This window comes from Dendrobates tinctorius, unplaced genomic scaffold (assembly GCF_039654945.1).
Source record: "Dendrobates tinctorius isolate UK_male_01 unplaced genomic scaffold, ASM3965494v1 ptg000120l, whole genome shotgun sequence".
NCBI lineage: Eukaryota > Metazoa > Chordata > Amphibia > Anura > Dendrobatidae > Dendrobates > Dendrobates tinctorius.
The window spans coordinates 36,028,680-36,048,695 of NW_027361788.1; the positions used below are offsets into that span (position 1 = coordinate 36,028,680).

The 20,016-nt window shown below is 44.6% G+C and overlaps 1 protein-coding gene across 1 annotated transcript in view; it reads left to right on the plus strand.

Moving 5' to 3' along the window:
- Positions 1 to 20,016, plus strand: part of DBH (dopamine beta-hydroxylase) — a 79,693-nt gene that overhangs the window by 52,370 nt on the left and 7,307 nt on the right. Inside the window, exons 7-9 of the mRNA XM_073541154.1 lie at positions 7,104 to 7,247; positions 7,678 to 7,716; positions 19,751 to 19,810. Of these exons, the coding sequence (XP_073397255.1) occupies positions 7,104 to 7,247; positions 7,678 to 7,716; positions 19,751 to 19,810 (243 nt within the window). The remainder of the gene's footprint in view (positions 1 to 7,103; positions 7,248 to 7,677; positions 7,717 to 19,750; positions 19,811 to 20,016) is intronic.

Genomic DNA, 20,016 nt, shown 5'->3' on the forward strand with positions numbered 1-20,016 from the left:
AAGCGCTACTCCTCCTATCCTGTATATACACAGCACTACTCCTCCTATCCTGTATATACGCAGCACTACTTCTCCTATAATTTATATACACAGCACTACTCCTCCTATCCTGTATATACACAGTACTACCTTCCTATCCCGTATATACACAGCACTACTCCTCCTGCCTGTATATACACAGCACTACTCCTCCTATGCTGTATATACACAGCACTACTCCTCCTGTCCTGTATCTACACAGCACTACTCCTCTTATAATGTATATACACAGCACTACTCCTCCTACCCTGTATATACACAGCACTACTCCTCCTATCCTGTATATGCACAGCACTACTCCTCCTATCCCGTATATACATAGCACTACTCCTCCTATCCTGTATACACACAGCACTACTCCTCCTATCCTGTATATACGCAGCACTACTCCTCCTATAATTTATATAGACAGCACTACTCCTCCTATCCTGTATATACACAGTACTACCTTCCTATCCCGTATATACACAGCACTACTCCTCCTGCCTGTATATACACAGCACTACTCCTCCTATGCTGTATATACACAGCACTACTCCTCCTGTCCTGTATCTACACAGCACTACTCTTCCTATAATGTATATACACAGCACTCCTCCTCCTACCCTGTATATACACAGCACTACTCCTCCTATCCCGTATATACACAGCGCTACTCCTCCTATCCTGTATATACACAGCGCTTCTCCTCCTATCCTGTATATACGCAGCGCTACTCCTCCTATCCCGTATATACACAGCACTACTCCTCCTATCCTGTATATACACAGTACTACTACTCCTACCCGCATATACATAGCACTACTCCTCCTATCCTGTATATACGCAGCACTACTCCTCCTATAATTTATATACACAGCACTACTACTCCTATCCTGTATATACACAGTACTACCTTCCTATCCCGTATATACACAGCACTACTCCTCCTGCCTGTATATACACAGCACTACTCCTCCGATGCTGTATATACACAGCACTACTCCTCCTGTCCTGTATATACACAGCGCTTCTCTTCCTATCCTGTATATACGCAGCGCTACTCCTCCTATCCTGTATATACACAGTACTACCCTCCTATCCTGTATATACATAGCACTACTCCTCCTATCCTGTATATACACAGTACTACCCTCCTATCCTGTATATACATAGCACTGCTCCTCCTATCCTGTATATATACAGCACTACTCCTCCTATCCTGTATATACGCAGCACTACTCCTCCTATCCTGTATATACGCAGCACTACTCCTCCTATAATTTATATACACAGCACTACTCCTCTTATCCTGTATATACACAGCACTACTCCTCCTATCCTGTATATACACAGCACTACGCCTCCTATCCTGTATATACATAGCACTACTCCTCCTATCCTGTACATACACAGCACTACTCCTCCTACCCTGTATATACACAGCACTACTCCTCCTATCCCGTATATACACAGCACTCCTCCTCCTATCCCGTATATACACAGCACTACACCTCCTATCCTGTATACAGTATACACAGCACTACTCCTATCCCGTATATACAGTTGTGGCCAAAAGTATTGATACCCCTGCAATTTTGTCAGATAATACTCAGTTTCTTCCTGAAAATGATTGCAATCACATATTCTTTGGTATTATTATCGTCATTTAATTTGTCTTAAATGAAAAAACACAAAAGAGAATGAAGCAAAAAGCAAAACATTGATCATTTCACACAAAACTCCAAAAATGGGCCAGACAAAAGTATTGGCACCCTCAGCCTAATACTTGGTTGCACAACCTTTAGCCAAAATAACTGCGACCAACCGCTTCCGGTAACCATCAATGAGTTTCTTACAATGCTCTGGTGGAATTTTAGACCATTCTTCTTTGGCAAACTGCTCCAGGTCCCTGATATTTGAAGGGTGCCTTCTCCAAACTGCCATTTTTAGATCTCTCCACAGGTGTTCTATGGGATTCAGGTCTGGACTCATTGCTGGCCACCTTAGAAGTCTCCAGTGCTTTCTCTCACACCATTTTCTAGTGCTTTTTGAAGTGTGTTTTGGGTCATTGTCCTGCTGGAAGACCCATGACCTCTGAGGGGGATCCAGCTTTCTCACACTGGACCCTACATTATGCTGCAAAATTTGTTGGTAGTCTTCAGACTTCATAATGCCATGCACACGGTCAAGCAGTCCAGTGCCAGAGGCAGCAAAGCAACCCCAAAACATCAGGGAACCTCCGCCATGTTAGACTGTAGGGGCCGTGTTTTTTTCTTTGAATGCCTCTTTTTTTCTCCTGTAAACTCTATGTTGTTGCCTTTGCCCAAAAAGCTCTACTTTTGTCTCATCTGACCAGAGAACATTCTTCCAAAACGTTTTAGGCTTTTTCAGGTAAGTTTTAGCAAACTCCAGCCTGGCTTTTTTATGTCTCGGGGTAAGAAGTGGGGTCTTCCTGGGTCTCCTACCATATAGTCCCTTTTCATTCAGACGCCGACGGATAGTACGGGTTGACACTGTTGTACCCTCGGACTGCAGAGCAGCTTGAACTTGTTTGGATGTTAGTCGAGGTTCTTTATCCAACATCCGCACAATCTTGCGTTGAAATCTCTTGTCAATTTTTCTTTTCCGTCCACATCTAGGGAGGTTAGCCACAGTGCCATGGGCTTTACACTTCTTGATGACACTGCGCACAGTAGACACAGGAACATTCAGGTCTTTGGAGATGGACTTGTAGCCTTGAGATTGCTCATGCTTCCTCACAATTTGGTTTCTCAAGTCCTCAGACAGTTCTTTGGTCTTCTTTCTTTTCTCCATGCTCAATGTGGTACACACAAGGACACAGGACAGAGGTTGAGTCAACTTTAATCCATGTCAACTGGCTGCAAGTGTGATTTAGTTATTGCCAACACCTGTTAGGTGCCACAGGTAAGTTATAGGTGCTGTTAATTACACAAATTAGAGAAGCATCACATGATTTTTCGCACAGTGCCAATACTTTTGTCCACCCTCTTTTTAATGTTTGGTGTGGAATTATATCCAATTTGGCTTTAGGACAATTCTTTTTGTGTTTTTTCATTTAAGACAAATTAAATGAAGATAATACCAAATAATTTGTGTTTGCAATCATTTCCAGGAAGAAACTGGGTATTATCTGACAGAATTGCAGGGGTATCAATACTTTTGGCCACAACTGTACATAGTACTACTCCTCCTATCGTGTATATGCACAGATGACTGGGGTTGGTCTGACTATTTTGTTTTTAAGCTTTTCCTCTGCACTCGACAGTGCTCTTTGCAGCCAGCACATCACACAAGGGGTTAATTCTATTGCCCGTTTCAGTCACACTTCATGTTGATGTGAGCAGCGGCTGTCGGAGATGCTCTGTGGATGATTTCTGCTTGTCTTTATGCTGCGCGGTGATGATTGTTTCATTCCCCCACAGTCCGGGTGTCTGCCACTTGCTTGTTCTTTGATAGATTTTCGTTTTCCTTTCATGGAAACAAAAGTATTTCCTGTAACAATTAATGGAGTCATACGGGGAAGAGGGTGGTGCTGTCATACATCCACATCGTATGGCACACTACTCCATGCTGCATACGTACACTCCATACCGCACACACATACACACTCTCCATACTGTTCACATACGCTCCATACTGCACACTGTCATGAACTGGGGGGGGTGAGGTTGCCCCCAGATGTCAGGGATTTATTGTATCTCACCTTCCAGTTACGGTTTAGGGACTTGCAGCTCTCTGGCGCCCCCTTACCCTCAGGTTAGTCAGGGAACTACACCTAGGATAAGTAGTCTCCAGAAAGGCTGATTTACCGTGTACTGGCTATTGGTCACTCTGCAGTGAGGGCAGTATGTATGTCTCCCGTCTCAGGCGGGTAATACATAATACATAAAACCTTTGTTGCATCACTAGCAGAGTCTGCCAAGTACCCCAGAAGACTTTGCTGCCACCAGCTCCTTGTTCTACATAAAAATCAATATTGAGTCAGGAGCCAACCCACTAGATAGCGTAAATTTAGCATGGAGGATGTGGTGGCACGTTATAAAGCAAGGAAAACGAAACTAGTAAATTTTTATAGATTTAGGCTAGTTTCACACTAGCGTTCATGGGTGTAGGGCCGCCGCTAAGCCCCGCCCCTGGCTGCGCCCCTTCCAGTCAGTTCCTCCTCTGATCGCATGAGGCTGCATGCGATCAGCATATCCTATATTTAGTGTTGGATAAGCTGATCGTGCGTTGGTCTGATTTTGCTGGCGCTGCACCCTTTTGGCACTGTACCCAGAGCACAAAAATGCAACACAGCGCGTTTTTGTGCGCTGGGCGCAGCGCCAAAAGGGCACAGCGCCTGCAAAATCATACCAGCACACAGTCAGCGCACGATCAGTGTATCCAACGTTAAATATAGGATACGCTGATCGCATGCAGCCTCATGTGATCAGAGGAGGAACTGACCGCAGGGGGCACGGCCGGGGGCGGGGCTTAGCGGCGGCCCTGCGCTGCGCCCACGAACGCTAGTGTGAAAAAGGACTTACTCCAGAAAATATAGTCAGTATTTACAAAAATATAAAAGATTTTACAAACAAGACAACATGCAGTATATACAGGCAATTACAAAATAAAGTGGATTAAAATAAGAACTTACATATCACAGTCAATGGCACGCCATGTGGAGGAGGGGGGAGGGGCGCCTTCCCCAAGTGAAAATGGTCTATCAGCACAGCTTCCTAGCTGGCACCCCGGGCAAATGACCAATTCCTAATTAGGCATCATAGCGTTATACTTTCTTCTGGCCCTTTTGAAAGTTACTAAAAGCTTATGAGAGACATAACTCTGGCTGCTGGGCTCACAGGGTGTTGACAGAAGTATCATATGTTTTCTTACCAAATTATCTTTCATTTAAGTCCAAACAGGCCGTGTCTGTCTGGCACGGTCGGGTAGAAATACGTTTCTTGGATTCTGGTGGTCGCAGAAGTCGCCAAATGCTGTGGTGAATAGCTTTAATGATGTAGATACCAAAAATATAAGTTTCCTGCCTCTATGCCTAATCTGCATTTTTATATTCTAGTTTGATTAGACAAAAGAACATGTGATACAGGCAGACCGGATTTTGCTGGTCATAAGCCACATTCCCTAGTTTATGGGGCTGTTTTTCTTTTGTACTTCCACTTTTGGGCTACTATGGATGAAATGTTCTTGTGTTTATCCTTGTTTGTCATGGTCAGTGTGTAGTTCATTTAGGTATGTGCCTACCTTTACAAGCCACAGGAGCATTGCTGTGATGGTCTATCTTATTATTCATTATGGCACATCTTTTTTATGATTACTGTCATTGATCCTTGGCAATTTATACATGTTTTGAGTCCTTGTTACTATTCTACATCATATTGTTATTAGGTCTCAATACTGTCTATACATTTTATACCCCATATCTGATCATTATCATTGATCTTTGGTATCTTACATGTGTCTTGAGTCCTTTGTACTGTCTTACATTATATTGTTATTAGGTCTCAATATTGCTTGTACATCTTATACCCCATACCCGATACTTTGTTTTGTAGATCAGTGCAAAAGGATTTTTTTGACACTGTGCACAATTCGCATATATCTTTTTCCTATGTAATTCATTTTTACTATTTTTATATATTTTGTAGTAAAATTATTATTTTTAACATTTTGGACTCTGTTCTCCATGTCTCTTGTAGGATATTAATTGAAGCGGAGTGTCCGTATTTTTCGGTCCATTATTATATAGAATGACACATTTTTGTGTCACTATATTATTTCTAGTTTGGATGATATTGATTGTTGCTCTGACACTGAGTGCTAGCCAGGACCCAGATTATATAAGAGATGGGAGTGACGTACAGTGAGCAGCTGAGAGCCTTAATGCAGGAAAGCTTGGAGGAGCTCTCAACTGAGCAGATTAACCCCTGCACTGCCAAACTAAATTTACACAATTTAATAAGAAGGTGAAGTGCTTCTAATCAGTGCAGGATTAGGAGAAATCAGACACTGCAGTATTTTGGCTCCTCTCTGTTGCGGTAAACCAGTGACACACACCATGCAGTACACCCCCATACTGTACACACCCCCTCAATAGTGTACACACACCATGCTGTACACCCCCATACTGTACACACACCATGTTGTACACCCCCATACTGTACACACCCCCTCAATAGTGTACACATACTCCATACTGTGTACACACCCCCTCCGTAGTGCACACACTTCAAGTTGTATACACACACTCTATGCAGCATACTCTCTCACACACGGTGCCCCAGCTACATCAGCCACATTTTATGTGTCACGTTCTTCCAAGGTAGACTGGAAGCTTTTAGGAATGAAGGGAAGCACCATAAAGAGTTAGTAGCCACCGGCAGATAGTCTTATTGGCACTGAATTATCACTAATGTCCTGCAATTCTGACACTTGGGGACCACCAGCCATTGACCTCACTCTGCCCAAAGTTTGGATGGCAACTTGTTCTAGCTCATGGGTTGGAGTCATGGACGTTGGGACCTGCAGAACGACAAGTGATAAAGCTGAGCTAGATCCTGGGAAAAAAAGAGAAATCTTCAACAATGATGGACTCACAACGGCCTCAGCAAAAAGTAATTTTATCCCAGTGATAGACTTCCTCAGGGGTGTACTCAAAAATTAGGGGGTCACAAAGCAAATAAAACTCCACAGATAGGCATGCTGGGAATTGTAGTTGTATAGTCAGGTGGGCGGGGCATCTGGTGACATCTAGTTCAGCTGCTCATGCCTGGACTGAACCTTTGTTACTTTCCGGACCCAGAGTTTCTGTATCCTCCATCGCCTGTCATGTCTCTGCCTCGCCCTCTCATGCAGAAGAGACATTGACATGAAGCCTGATGTATGAATAATTGAGGAGCGCACACAAAACTCACTTTTATTTTTTTGGATTACCCAGGTGTTTAGAGTGATGTGACAAGAAAGGGACAGAGGCACAGATCTGTAAGACGCTATTGATATAAATGGCACATTTCACATGGTGCCCCCTTGTATATATTTTAGCCATATTTTTTGTGTTGCAGGCCCTTCCCTCAGGCGGCATCCACATATTTGCCTCTCAGCTTCACACTCATTTAACAGGGCGAGCAGTGACCACTATGTTGGTGCGGGACAAAAAGGAAATGGCCATTGTGAATGAAGACAAACACTTCAGCCCACACTTTCAGGTAAGGGATTCCTGGACTTGAAGCGTCCATATAGGAGGAGGGACTGAACCAAAAAGCAAAATTGGGCACTATACTTGTAAAGCTTTATATTACCTCCTCATATCATGAATATGTAGAGAGGAGGAGGCCGTGCCTGGTTCTTACCACCCATGGAGAAGGGGCCAGCTTTGTAAGGAGACCATCCTCCATGTGGTCCCATGGACATCGAAAACAATGTGCAAGATATTTAGGGATGAGTTGCACACCTGTATTTTTCCCTGTCGCCTTCTGCTGACTCACGACCTGCGGTGTACTCTGCTGTGTCGCATTGTTGGAGGTGTAGTGTGTATAGCGTCCACATACAATGACCTGATATAACCCCCATTTCAGACATGTACTTACCGTAATTACAACTTCACCTAATTCCCATATTTTTGATTTGTTTCCACAGGAGATCAGGATGCTGAAGAAAGCCGTCCAAGTTTTACCAGTAGGTAAAATTCGGGATCTAAAATTGGGTTATTTAACCCTTACCGTGTTCATCTGGAGTATTGAGAAGAAGTGTATATTTATAGGGTCAATGATGTAAGGTGGATCATCAATGCCTGGGGCAAAGATAGTAATTTAAAGGGAACCTGTCAACACTTTTTTGGGCTACCAGCTAAAAATATAATTTAATTTAGTGTCACCTATGCATTACACAACTACTTCTGATACCCCCTGACTTCCCATATATCATCCATAAATACCTTTTTTTATTCCTCCCGCGCTGTATGTTAATATTGTCGGTCCGATGGGCGGGTCTTCGTTTCCATCCCCCGCTTGCTCTACGCATTCCTTGTGGTGAATTTCGGCAATCGCGTAGAGTTTATGCGTGTACGCATTCAAAAGGCATCTTGCGTGTGTGCAGTATGCTTTGCCCAACTGTGGGCAAAGCCGAAAAGCGGTATTGCGCATGCGCCAGCAGGGAACACACAAGTGGCAGCGAAATACCTCCTGGCCATAGAAAGTAAATACTGCTTTTTTGCTTTGCCCACAGTTGGGCAAAGCATGCTGTGCATGCGCAAGAGATGCCATTTGAATGCGCACTCGCAAAAACTGTATGCAATCTGTGATATTCACAGCTAGAAATACGTACAGCAAGCCAAGGAGGGGGAGGGAGAGATGGACACTAAACCACGCCCATCGGACCGGACAGAACAGATTACCATACAGCACAGGAAGAATAAAAAAGGTATTTATGGATGATACATGGGGAGTCAGGGGGTAACAGAAGTAGTTGTGTAATGCATAGGTGACACTAAATTAAATTATATTTTTAGCTGGTAGCCCAAAAAAGTGCTGACAGATTCCCTTTAAACCTAAACAGAGGGAAATACCAAAGATAAAGAACGCATAAATGCCTACGAACAAACCAACTGAAGACCCACAAAAACTTAGGCAAAAACAATCCAAATGATTAAAATATGTTCAAATAATTTTAGTAACACATTATAAACCATAACACCATAAAAATAGAGACAGAAAGAAAATAAAAGTTGTAATAAATAATTACAATATATCAAATAAGGGGGGAGGGGAGGTGTGCAAAATGATTAAACTGTCAGTTCATCATAATTTACCAATTGATGCAATAGGGCATAAGGTATCAATAAATGTAAATAGGAAGAGAACCACTGCATAAATAAAGGCATCAAGAAGTCATAAGGAAAGTGCTGCGTGCAAAAATATATTGTTCATACAAAATCTGATCAAATAAAAAGTAATAAATAAAGAATTTGTATATCACATAGAGTCAATTTATAATGAAAAATTGATCAGACTATGACTCAGGATATTGCACATAACCACTCTGCATAATGCCCAAGACAGAATATATATAATTTAACCCCTTAACGACCAGAGGTATTTTTGGTTTTGCGTTTTTATTTTTTGGTCCCCTTCTTCCCAGAGCCATAACTTTTTTATTTTTCCGTCAATATGGCCATATGAGGGCTTGTTTTTTTGCGGGACAAGTTGTACTTTTGAACGACACCATTGGTTTTTCAATGAGTGTGCTCAAAAAAAGGAAAAACAAAACAAATGCGGTGAAATTGCAAAAAAAGTGCAATCCCACACTTGTTTTTTGTTTTGCTTTTTTTACTAGGTTCCCTAACTGCTAAAACTGGCCTGCCATTATGATTCTCCAGGCCATTACGAGTTCATAGGGACCAAACATGTCTAGGTTCTTTTTTATCTAAGGCTACTTTCAGACTAGCGTACTGAGGCGCAGCGCAGGGCTGCCGCTAAGCTCCGCCCTCGACCGCGCCTCCTCCAGTCAGCTCCTCCTATGATCGCATGACGCTGCATGCGATCAGCATACCCTATATTTAGCGTTGGGTACGCTGGCCGTGCGCTGGTATGATTTTGCCGGCACTTGCGCCCTTTTGGCGCTGCGATGAGCGCACAAAAACGCACTCTGTTGTCATCAGCGTCATACGATCATAGGAGGAGCTGTGGCCAGGGGCGGAGCTTAGCGGCGGCCCTGCGCTGCGCCTCAGTACGCTTGTCAGAAAGTAGCCTAAGGCTGGTTTCACATTAGCGCTTTTTAAGCGCACGCACGGCCGGGGGTAGCTCCGCCCCCGAGCCGGCTCTCTGCCCGGCGTGCCCGCCCCTTGCTTGTAGCGCCGCCTCCTAGCGGACAGCGGCGCCTGCGATCGCCGTGCGCGCACCGTCAAAAGTGCGCAGCGCAGGTCAAAGCGCAACTAGCGCACGGCCTGCGCACGATCTGCGCACCCTATGCTAAAGATAGGGTGCGCCGATCGCAGGCGCCGCTGTCCGCTAGGAGGCGGCGCTACAAGCAAGGGGCGGGCACGCCGGGCAGAGAGCCGGCTCGGGGGCGGAGCCACCCCCGGCCGTGCGTGCGCTTAAAAAGCGCTAATGTGAAACCACCCTAAGTGGTGAAAAAAAATCCAAACTTTGTTTAACCCCTTCACCCCCAAGGGTGGTTTGCACGTTCATGACCGGGCCAATTTTTACAATTCTGACCACTGTACCTTTATGAGGTCATAACTCTGGAACGCTTCCATGGATCCCGGTGATTCTGACATTGTTTTCTCGTGACATACTGTACTTCATGTTAGTGGTAAAATTTCATTCAAATAACTTGCGTTTATTTGTGAAAAAAACGGAAATTTGGCAAAAATTTTGAAAATTTCGCAATTTTCCAACTTTGAATTTTTATGCCCATAAATCACAGAGATACGGCCCACAAAAAACTTGATAACTAACATTTCCCACATGTTTACTTTACATCAGCACAATTTTGGAACCAAAATTTTTTTTTGTTAGGAAGGTATAAGGGTTAAAAGTTGACCAGCGATTTCTCATTTTTACAACACCATTTTATTTTTAGGACCACATCACATTTGAAGCCACTTTGAGGGGTCTATATGATAGAAAATACCCAAAAGTGACACCATTCTAAAAACTGCACCCCTTAAGGTGCTCAAAACCACATTCAAGAAGTTTATTAACCCTTTAGGTGCGTCACAGGAATTTTTTTGAATATTTAAAAAAAAATGAACATCTAACTTTTTTTCACAAAAAAAATACTTCAGGTTCAATTTTTTTTATTTTACCAAGGGTAACAGGAGAAATTGGACTGCAAAAGTTATTGTGCAATTTGTCCTGAGTACGCTGATACCTGATTTGTGGGGGGGGACGACTGTTTCGGCGCATGGCAGAGCTCAGAATGGAAGGAGCGCCGTTTGACTTTTTCAATGCAAAATTGGCTGGAATTCAGATCGGACGCCATGTCACGTTTGGAGAGTCCCTGATGTACCTAAACAGTGGAAACCCCCTACAAGTGACCCCATTTTGGAAACTAGACCCCCCAAGGAACTTATCTAAATATGTGGTGAGAACTTTGAACCCACAAGGGCTTTACAGAAGTTTATAACGTACAGCGGTACAATTAAGGAATCATATTTTTTCCACAAAAATGATCTTTTCACCCCAATTTTTATTTTCCCAAGGGTAACAGGACCCTAAAAGTTATTGTGCAATTTGTCCTGAGTATGCTGATACCCCACATGTGAGGGTAAACCACTATTTGGGCGCATGGCAGAGCTTGGAAGGGAAGCAGCGCCATTTGACGTTTTTGGCTGGAATTGAGATCGGACACCATGTCGAGATTGGAAAACCCCTGATGTACCTAAACAGTGGAAACCCCCCACAAATGACACCATTTTGGAAACTAGACCCCCCAAGGAACTTATCTAGATGTGTGGTGAGCACTTTGAACCCCCCAGTGCTTCACAGAAGTTTATAACGCCCGGGCGTGAAAATAAAAAATTCGTATTTTTTCCACAAACATGATCTTTTAGTCACCATTTTTTTTATTTTCCCAAGGGTAACAGGAGAAATTGGACCCCAAAAGTTGTTGTCCAATTTGTCCTGAGTATGCTGATACCCCATATGTGGGAGAAAACTACTGTATGGGAACACGTCGGGGATCGGAAGGGAAGTAGTGACGTTTTGGAATGCAGACATTGATGGAATGGTCTGCGGGTGTCATGTTGCCTTTGGAGAGCCCCTAATGTACCTAAACAGTGGAAACTCCCCACAAATGACCCCATTTTGAAAACTAGACCCCCTAAGGAACTTATCTAGATGTGAGGTGAGCACTTTGAACCCCCAAGGGCTTCACAGAAGTTTATAATGCCAGGGCATGAAAATAAAAAAATCGTATTTTTTCCACAAACATGATCAATTATTCCCCAATTTTTTTATTTTCCCAAGGGTAACAGGAGAAATTGAACCCCAAAAGTTGATGTCCAATTTGTCCTGAGTAAGCTGACACCCCATATGTGGGAGAAAACTACTGTATGGACACACGTCAGGGCTCGGAAGTGAAATAGTGACGTTTTGGAATGCAGACATTGATGGAATGGTCTGCGGGTGTCATGTTGCCTTTGGAGAGCCCCTAATGTACCTAAACAGTGGAAACCCCCACAAATGACCCCATTTTGAAAACTAGACCCCCCAAGGAACTTATCTAGATGTGAGGTGAGCACTTTGAACCCCCAAGGGCTTCACAGAAGTTTATAATGCCAGGGCATGAAAATAAAAAAATCGTATTTTTTCCACAAACATGATCAATTATTCCCCAATTTTTTTATTTTCCCAAGGGTAACAGGAGAAATTGAACCCCAAAAGTTGTTGACCAATTTGTCCTGAGTAAGGTGAAACCCCATATGTGGGAGAAAACTACTGTATGGACACACGTCAGGGCTAGGAAGGGAAGTAGTGACGTTTTGGAATGCAGACATTGATGGAATGGTCTGCGGGTGTCATGTTGCCTTTGGAGAGCCCCTAATGTACCTAAACAGTGGAAACCCCCCACAAATGACCCCATTTTGAAAACTAGACCCCCTAAGGAACTTATCTAGATGTGTGGTGAGCACTTTGAACCCCCAAGGGCTTCACAAAAGTTTATAATGCCAGGGCATGAAAATAAAAAAATCGTATTTTTTCCACAAACATGATCAATTAGTCCCCAATTTTTTCATTTTCCCAAGGGTAACAGGAGAAATTGGACCGCAAAAGTTGTTGTCCAATTTGTCCTGAGTACGCTGACACCCCATATGTGGGAGAAAACTACTGTATGGACACACGTCGGGGCTCGGAAGGGAAGCAGTGCCATTTTGGAATGCCGACTTTGATGGAATGGTCTGCGGGTGTCATGTGCGTTTGGAGAGCCCCTGATGTACCTAAACTATTGAAACTCCCAACAGGTGACCCCATTTTGGACACTAGACCCCCCCACGGAACTTATCTAGATGTGTGGTGAGCACTTTGAACCCCCAAGTGCTTCACAGAAGTTTATAACGCTCGGACGTGAAAATAAAAAATTTTTTTCCACAAAAATGATATTTTTGCCCCCAATTTTTTATTTTCCTAAGGGTAACAGGAGAAATTGGACCGACATGTGGGGGTAAAACACTGTTTGGGCGCATGGCAGAGCTTGGAAGGGAAGGAGCACGATATGACTTTTTCAACTCAGAATGGGCTGGAATTGAGATCAGACGCAATGTTGCATTTGGAGAGCCCCTGATGTGCCCAAACAGTGGAAACCCCCAATTCTAACTCCAACCCGAACCCCAACACACCCCTAACCCTAATCTCAGCCCTAACCCAAGCCCTAACCCTAACCCTAACCCTAGCCCTAACCCTAGCCCTAACCCTAACCCTAGCCCTAACCCTAGCCCTAATGGAAAAATGGAAATAAATACATTTTTTTAATTTTATTATTTTTCCCTAACTAAGGGGGTGATAACGGGGGGTTTGATTTACTATTTATGGCGGTTTTTATTTTTGGCAGCTGTCGCACACTAAAAGACGCTTTTTATTGTAAAAATAGGTTTTGCATCACCACATATTGAGAGCTATAATTTTTCCGTATTTTGACCCACCGAGTCATGTGAGGTCTTATTTTTTGCGGGACGAGTTGACGTTTTTATTGGTACCATTTTCGGGCATGTGACATTTTTTGATCGCTTTTTATTCCGATTTTTGGTACGCAGAATGAACAAAAACCAGCGTTTCATGAATTTCTTTTGGGGGAGTGCGTTTACACCGTTCCGCGTGTGGTAAAATTGATAAAGCGGTTTTATTCTTCGGGTCAGTACGGTTACAGCGATACCTCATTTAGGTCGTTTTTTTATGTTTTGTCGGTTTTATGCAATGAAAACTATTTTATATAAAAAATAATTATTTTTGCATCGCTTTATTCTGCGAGCTATAACTTTTATATTTTTTCGCTGATGATGCTGTGTGGTGGCTCGTTTTTTGCAGGACAAGATGACGTTTTCAGCGGTACCATGGATTTTTATATGCGTCTTTTTGATCGCGCGTTATTGCACTTTTTGTTTGGCGGTATGATAATAAATCATTATTTTTTGCTTCGTTTTTTATTTTTATTTTTTAAGGGGTTCGCTAAAGGGGTTAACTAATGGGACAGTTTTATAGGGTGGGTCGTTACGGACGCGGCGATACCTAATATGTGTACTTTTATTGTTTTGGGGTTTTTTTATTTTCAAAAAATGAATTTATTGGGGAATATTTTTTTTTTTTTCACTAATTTATTTGGCGATTTTTTTTTAAATTATTTTTACACTTTTTTTTAATTTTTTTTTTACTTTATTACATAGTCCCAGGTGGGACATCACTGTCCTGTGACAGATCGCTGATCTGTCACATCACAGATCACTGTGACAGATCAGCAATCTGTCACAGGCAGTGCACAAGGCTTCCTCATGCCTGCGCTTTGCAGGCACTGAGGAAGCCAGCTTCCTCCAGGCCCCCGAAGGCCCCCGTCGCCATCTTGGATCCGGGGGCCTGGAGGAAAGGAGTCCCCCGCAGCAGCGCTGCACATTGCGCTGCCGTGGGGGGCTCAGGGAAGCACGGAGGGAGCCCCCTCCCTGCCGATGCTTCCCTTTAACTCCCGGTACACCGCGATCATGTTTGATCGCGGTGTGCAAGGGGTTAACGTGTCGGGGGCGGTCCGTGACCGCCCCTGACACATAGTGCCGGGTGTCAGCTGTGATAATCAGCTGACACCCGGCCGCGATTAGCGGCGCTCACCACGTGGGCGCCGCTGATCGCGCTAGACGTACTATCCCGTCCATGGGCATAGGGTCCCGGGTCCCATGGACGGGATAGTACGTCTGATGTCAGGAAGGGGTTAAAAGAAAAAAAAGTGCCATTTTCTGATACCCGCAGCGTCTCCATTATTCGTGATCTCGGGTTGGGTGAGGGCTTTTTTTGTGAACCAAGCTGGCGTTTTTAATTATATCATTTTGGTGCAGATACGATCTTTTGATCGCCTGTTATTGCATTTTAATCCAATGTCGCGGCAATCAAAAACCGTAATTCTGGTATTTTGACTTTTTTTTCTCGCTACGCCGTTTAGCGATCAGGTTAATCCTTTTTTTTATTGATTGGGCAATTCTGAACGCGGCGATTCGAAATATGTGTATGTTTCTCTTTTTTTTTAATTGTTTTATTTTGAATGAGGTGAAAGGGGGGTGAGTTGAACGTTCAGTCTGGCAGTGACAACCATAGATGTCTGCAGGAGACCTCTGGTTGTCAGGCCGACCCATGGGTGACCCACGATCACGTGACGGGGTTGCCAATGGGCGGATTTCCGTCTCGATTGCTGGAAGCGCATGTTAAATACTGCCGTCAGTGTTTCATAGTGGCATTTAGCGGGTTAATAGCCGCGGGTGGATTGCTGTTCAAAACAGCTGACATGTGCCGCAAAAATGTAGGTTCACCGCCGGAGAGAACATAAAAGGGAGGGCGTCCGATATCGACATACATTTACGCCCATTGTTGGGAAGGGGTTAACCACATAATGTGTGGATAACAATAAACGCGAGTAAACCGGATCTATAAAGAGCCCAGTGGATACTATTAAACATATGCATGGAGCCTGATGGAAAATACATAGATGCCAGCACCGATAGTACACACCAAGTCCCCCTCCCCAATCGGTGCTGTCATGTATGTATTTTCCATCAGGCTCCATGCATATGTTTAACAGTATCCACTGGTCTCTTTCTAGATGCGGTTTACTCACCTTTATTGTTATCCACACATTACGTGGTTAAATAATATATATTCTGTCTTGAGCATTATGCAGAGTGGTTATGTGCAATATACTGCGTCATAGTCTGATAAATTTTTCATTATAAATTGACTCTATTTGATATACAAATTCTTTATTTATTACTCTTTATTTGATCAGATCTTGTATGACCAATATATTTTTGCACGCAGCACATTCTTTATGACTTCTTGATGCCTTTATTTATGCAGTGGTTCTCTTCGTACTTACAATTTTTGATATCTTATGCCTTATTGCATCATTTGATATATTGTAATTATCTATTACAATGTTTTATTTTTTTTCTTTATGTCTCTATTTTTATCGTGTTATGGTTTATAATGTGTTAATAAATTTGAATATATTTTAATCATTTGGATTGTTTTTGCCTAATTTTTTGAACATGTTTTTGTGGTTCTCAAGGATAGTATTTTTCCTGAGACCCTGCCACCAGTATTGAACCCCTTAGCACATATGCTTTATTTTTAGAAAATACTGATGTACCGTATATACTAGAGTATAAGCCGACCCGAGTATAAGCTGAGGCACCTAATTTTGCCATGGAAAACTGGGTAAGCTTATTGACTTGAGTATAAGCCAGGTATGCATTGTCCCCTCATCCCTGTCCTGGTATGTGTGGCTCCCCCTGTTGTATGCATGGCTCCTCCGTCCTGCCCCTGCTGTATGCATGGTTCCTCCATCCTCCCCCTGCTGTATGCACCGTTCCTCCGTCCTCCCCCTGCTGTATGCACGGTTCCTCCGTCCTCCCCCTGCTGTATGCACGCCTCCTCCGTCCTCCCCCTGCTGTATGCACGCCTCCTCCGTCCTCCCCCTGCTGTATGCACGCCTCCTCCTTCCTCCCCCTGCTGTATGCACGCCTCCTCCGTCCTCCCCCTGCTGTATGCACGCCTTCTCCGTCCTCCCCCTGCTGTATGCACGCCTCCTCCGTCCTCCCCCTGCTGTATGCACGCCTCCTCCGTCCTCCCCCTGCTGTATGCACCGTTCCTCCGTCCTCCCCCTGCTGTATGCACGGCTCCTCCGTCCTGCCCCTGCTGTATGCATGGTTCCTCCGTCCTCCCCCTGCTGTATGCACCGTTCCTCCGTCCTCCCCCTGCTGTATGCACGGTTCCTCCGTCCTCCCCCTGCTGTATGCATGCCTCCTCCGTCCTCCCCCTGCTGTATGCACACCTCCTCCTTCCTCCCCCTGCTGTATGCACGTCTCCTCCCCCCCTGCTGTATGCACGCCTCCTCCGTCCTCCCCCTGCTGTATGCACGCCTCCTCCGTCCTCCCCCTGCTGTATGCACGGCTCCTCCGTCCTCCCCCTGCTGTATGCACGTCTCCTCCGTCCTCCCCCTGCTGTATGCATGGCTCCTCCGTCCTCCCCCTGTTGTATGCATGGCTCAGCGTCCTCCCCCATGTATGCATAGCTCCTCCCCATGTATGCACGCCTCCTCCGTCCTCCCCCTGCTGTATGCACGCCTCCTCCGTCCTCCCCCTGCTGTATGCACGCCTTCTCCGTCCTCCCCCTGCTGTATGCACGCCTCCTCCGTCCTCCCCCTGCTGTATGCACGCCTCCTCCGTCCTCCCCCTGCTGTATGCACCGTTCCTCCGTCCTCCCCCTGCTGTATGCACGGCTCCTCCGTCCTGCCCCTGCTGTATGCATGGTTCCTCCGTCCTCCCCCTGCTGTATGCACCGTTCCTCCGTCCTCCCCCTGCTGTATGCACGGTTCCTCCGTCCTCCCCCTGCTGTATGCATGCCTCCTCCGTCCTCCCCCTGCTGTATGCACGCCTCCTCCTTCCTCCCCCTGCTGTATGCACGCCTCCTCCCCCCCTGCTGTATGCACGCCTCCTCCGTCCTCCCCCTGCTGTATGCACGCCTCCTCCGTCCTCCCCCTGCTGTATGCACGGCTCCTCCGCCCTCCCCCTGCTGTATGCACGTCTCCTCCGTCCTCCCCCTGCTGTATGCATGGCTCCTCCGTCCTCCCCCTGTTGTATGCATGGCTCAGCGTCCTCCCCCATGTATGCATAGCTCCTCCCCATGTATGCACGGCTCCTCCGTCCTCCCCTTTTGTATGCACGGCTCCTCCCATCCTCCCCGTCATACTCACCGCCTCCTGGGGGGGTCTCTGGATTTTCCTGCTTCTACGATGGTCTCCGGCAACAGCAGCTTGTTCCTGTGTTCAGCGGTCACATGGCACGACTCATTAAAGTAATGAATATGCGCTCCACGCCTATAGGAGTGGAGACGCGTGCATATTCATTACTGTAATGAGCGGTACCACGTGACCTCTGAACACAGGAACAAGCTGCTGTCTCCGGAGACCATCGGAGAAGCAGGGAAATGCAGAGACCGCGCCAGGAGGGGGTGATTTAATGTGAAAGCCGCCGGCTCCTGCCGCTCCCCCTCCCTCGCCGACCACCTGGGTCAATGACTCAAGTATAAGCTGAGAGGGGTACTTTCAACCTAAAAAATGGGCTAAAAATCTCGGCTTATACTTGAGTATATACGGTAATTATAGTTTCTCCATTTTTTTTATTAGCTTTTTTTGTTGAAATCTGTCCAAAACATGTTACAAAATACAAAGGTATATCTGCTTATTCAATTTTTTTTTTACTTTTTTATATTATTTTAATCAATGTATTTTAGTATTTTTATTACTTTAGGACTAGCTCTAGCCCTAAACCTAACCATGGCCCTATGCATTACTCTAGCACAAACAGTAGCCTGAACAAATCTCTAGTACTAACTCTAGCCCTTACCATAGTATTAAACCAAATCCTAACCCTAAAGCTAATTCTAGCCCTAATTTTAGACCGTAAACCTAACCATAACCCAAAACCTAGTCTTAACTGTAGCCCTAATTCTAACTCTAGCCCTAACTAACCTTAAAACTAACCATAGCCCTAATTGAAACCCTAGCCTTAAATAAATCCCTATCTCTAAACTGAACTCTAGCAGTAACACTAGCCCTAAAGGAAAGCCTAGCCCTAAATCTAACTGGAGCTCTAAACCAAGCCTTAACTGTAGCCCTAAATTAAACCTAGGGCATAGCCCTAAATTTAACCATAACCATAGCCCTAAATTTAACCATAACCATAGCCTTAAATCTAACCATAGCCCTAAATCAACCCCTGCCCTAAACCTAACTGTAGCCCTAACCTGGAGATTTATCATGTTTATCAAAAACCAGGCCCCTTTTATATAAATTCTTAGCGGAGTCGTTCTTTAAAGTTGCGGCACCCCCTTGTCAATAACTCAGATTATTCACTAAGCCCCGATCCCTCCGCTCGTCATCAGTCTTAATTCCTTGTGATGTTTACTTTCATTAACCTTCAACCTGGGCGCTTTCATCTCTTAATTATAGCCGTCTGGATGGAGCAGGATCGAGGTGGGGAGTTATTTTTCTGATTAATCTATTAATCAGATTGTTCCCGGCTTTTACAGACGTCAATACCACTTATGCGGACAATGCACTCTGACATCTCTACGTGTAATAGTCTAAGTGTACTGTAAAATCAAGGTCACAACAGCAGCAAACTACCAGTAGCACCCTCATAGCGACTATTAATTGTAATGTTGCTTTAAATCTTGGGTCTGCATGGATTAGAAAACTAAAACAGCGCCACGTCAGTCCAGAGGTTGTGTCTGGTATTGCAACTCACCTCTATAGAATTCAGTGGAGTTGAGCTGCAGTACCACATACTACCTATGCACAGGAGAGGCGCTGTTTCAGTTAGAAAGCAGCCGTGTTTTTATAGTGGATATTCGTGTCATAGGTAGTTTTAGTTTTGCAACATGAATGTTCTTCAGTTATCCTTTTCCTTCCCATGTAGGCTGTAGTAACTGAACATGTTGTGTATTTGGCCTTCCAGGGGGATTTGCTGATTACAAGATGCTCTTACAATACACAAGACAGAAGCAAAGTCACAGTGGTGAGAACTCGTGCAACGCCGGCGTCTTTGTAGTTCACCATCCCGATCTATGAAGAAATAATAGTGGAGTCAGTACCACACTTTGAAAAAAAAAAGTACCTACCATATAGTGCCTACATAATACTGTTGTCTAGTGTCCACGTAATCGTGCCATACTGTGAAAAGATAATAGTACCATATAATGCACACATATGAATTCTGCTATA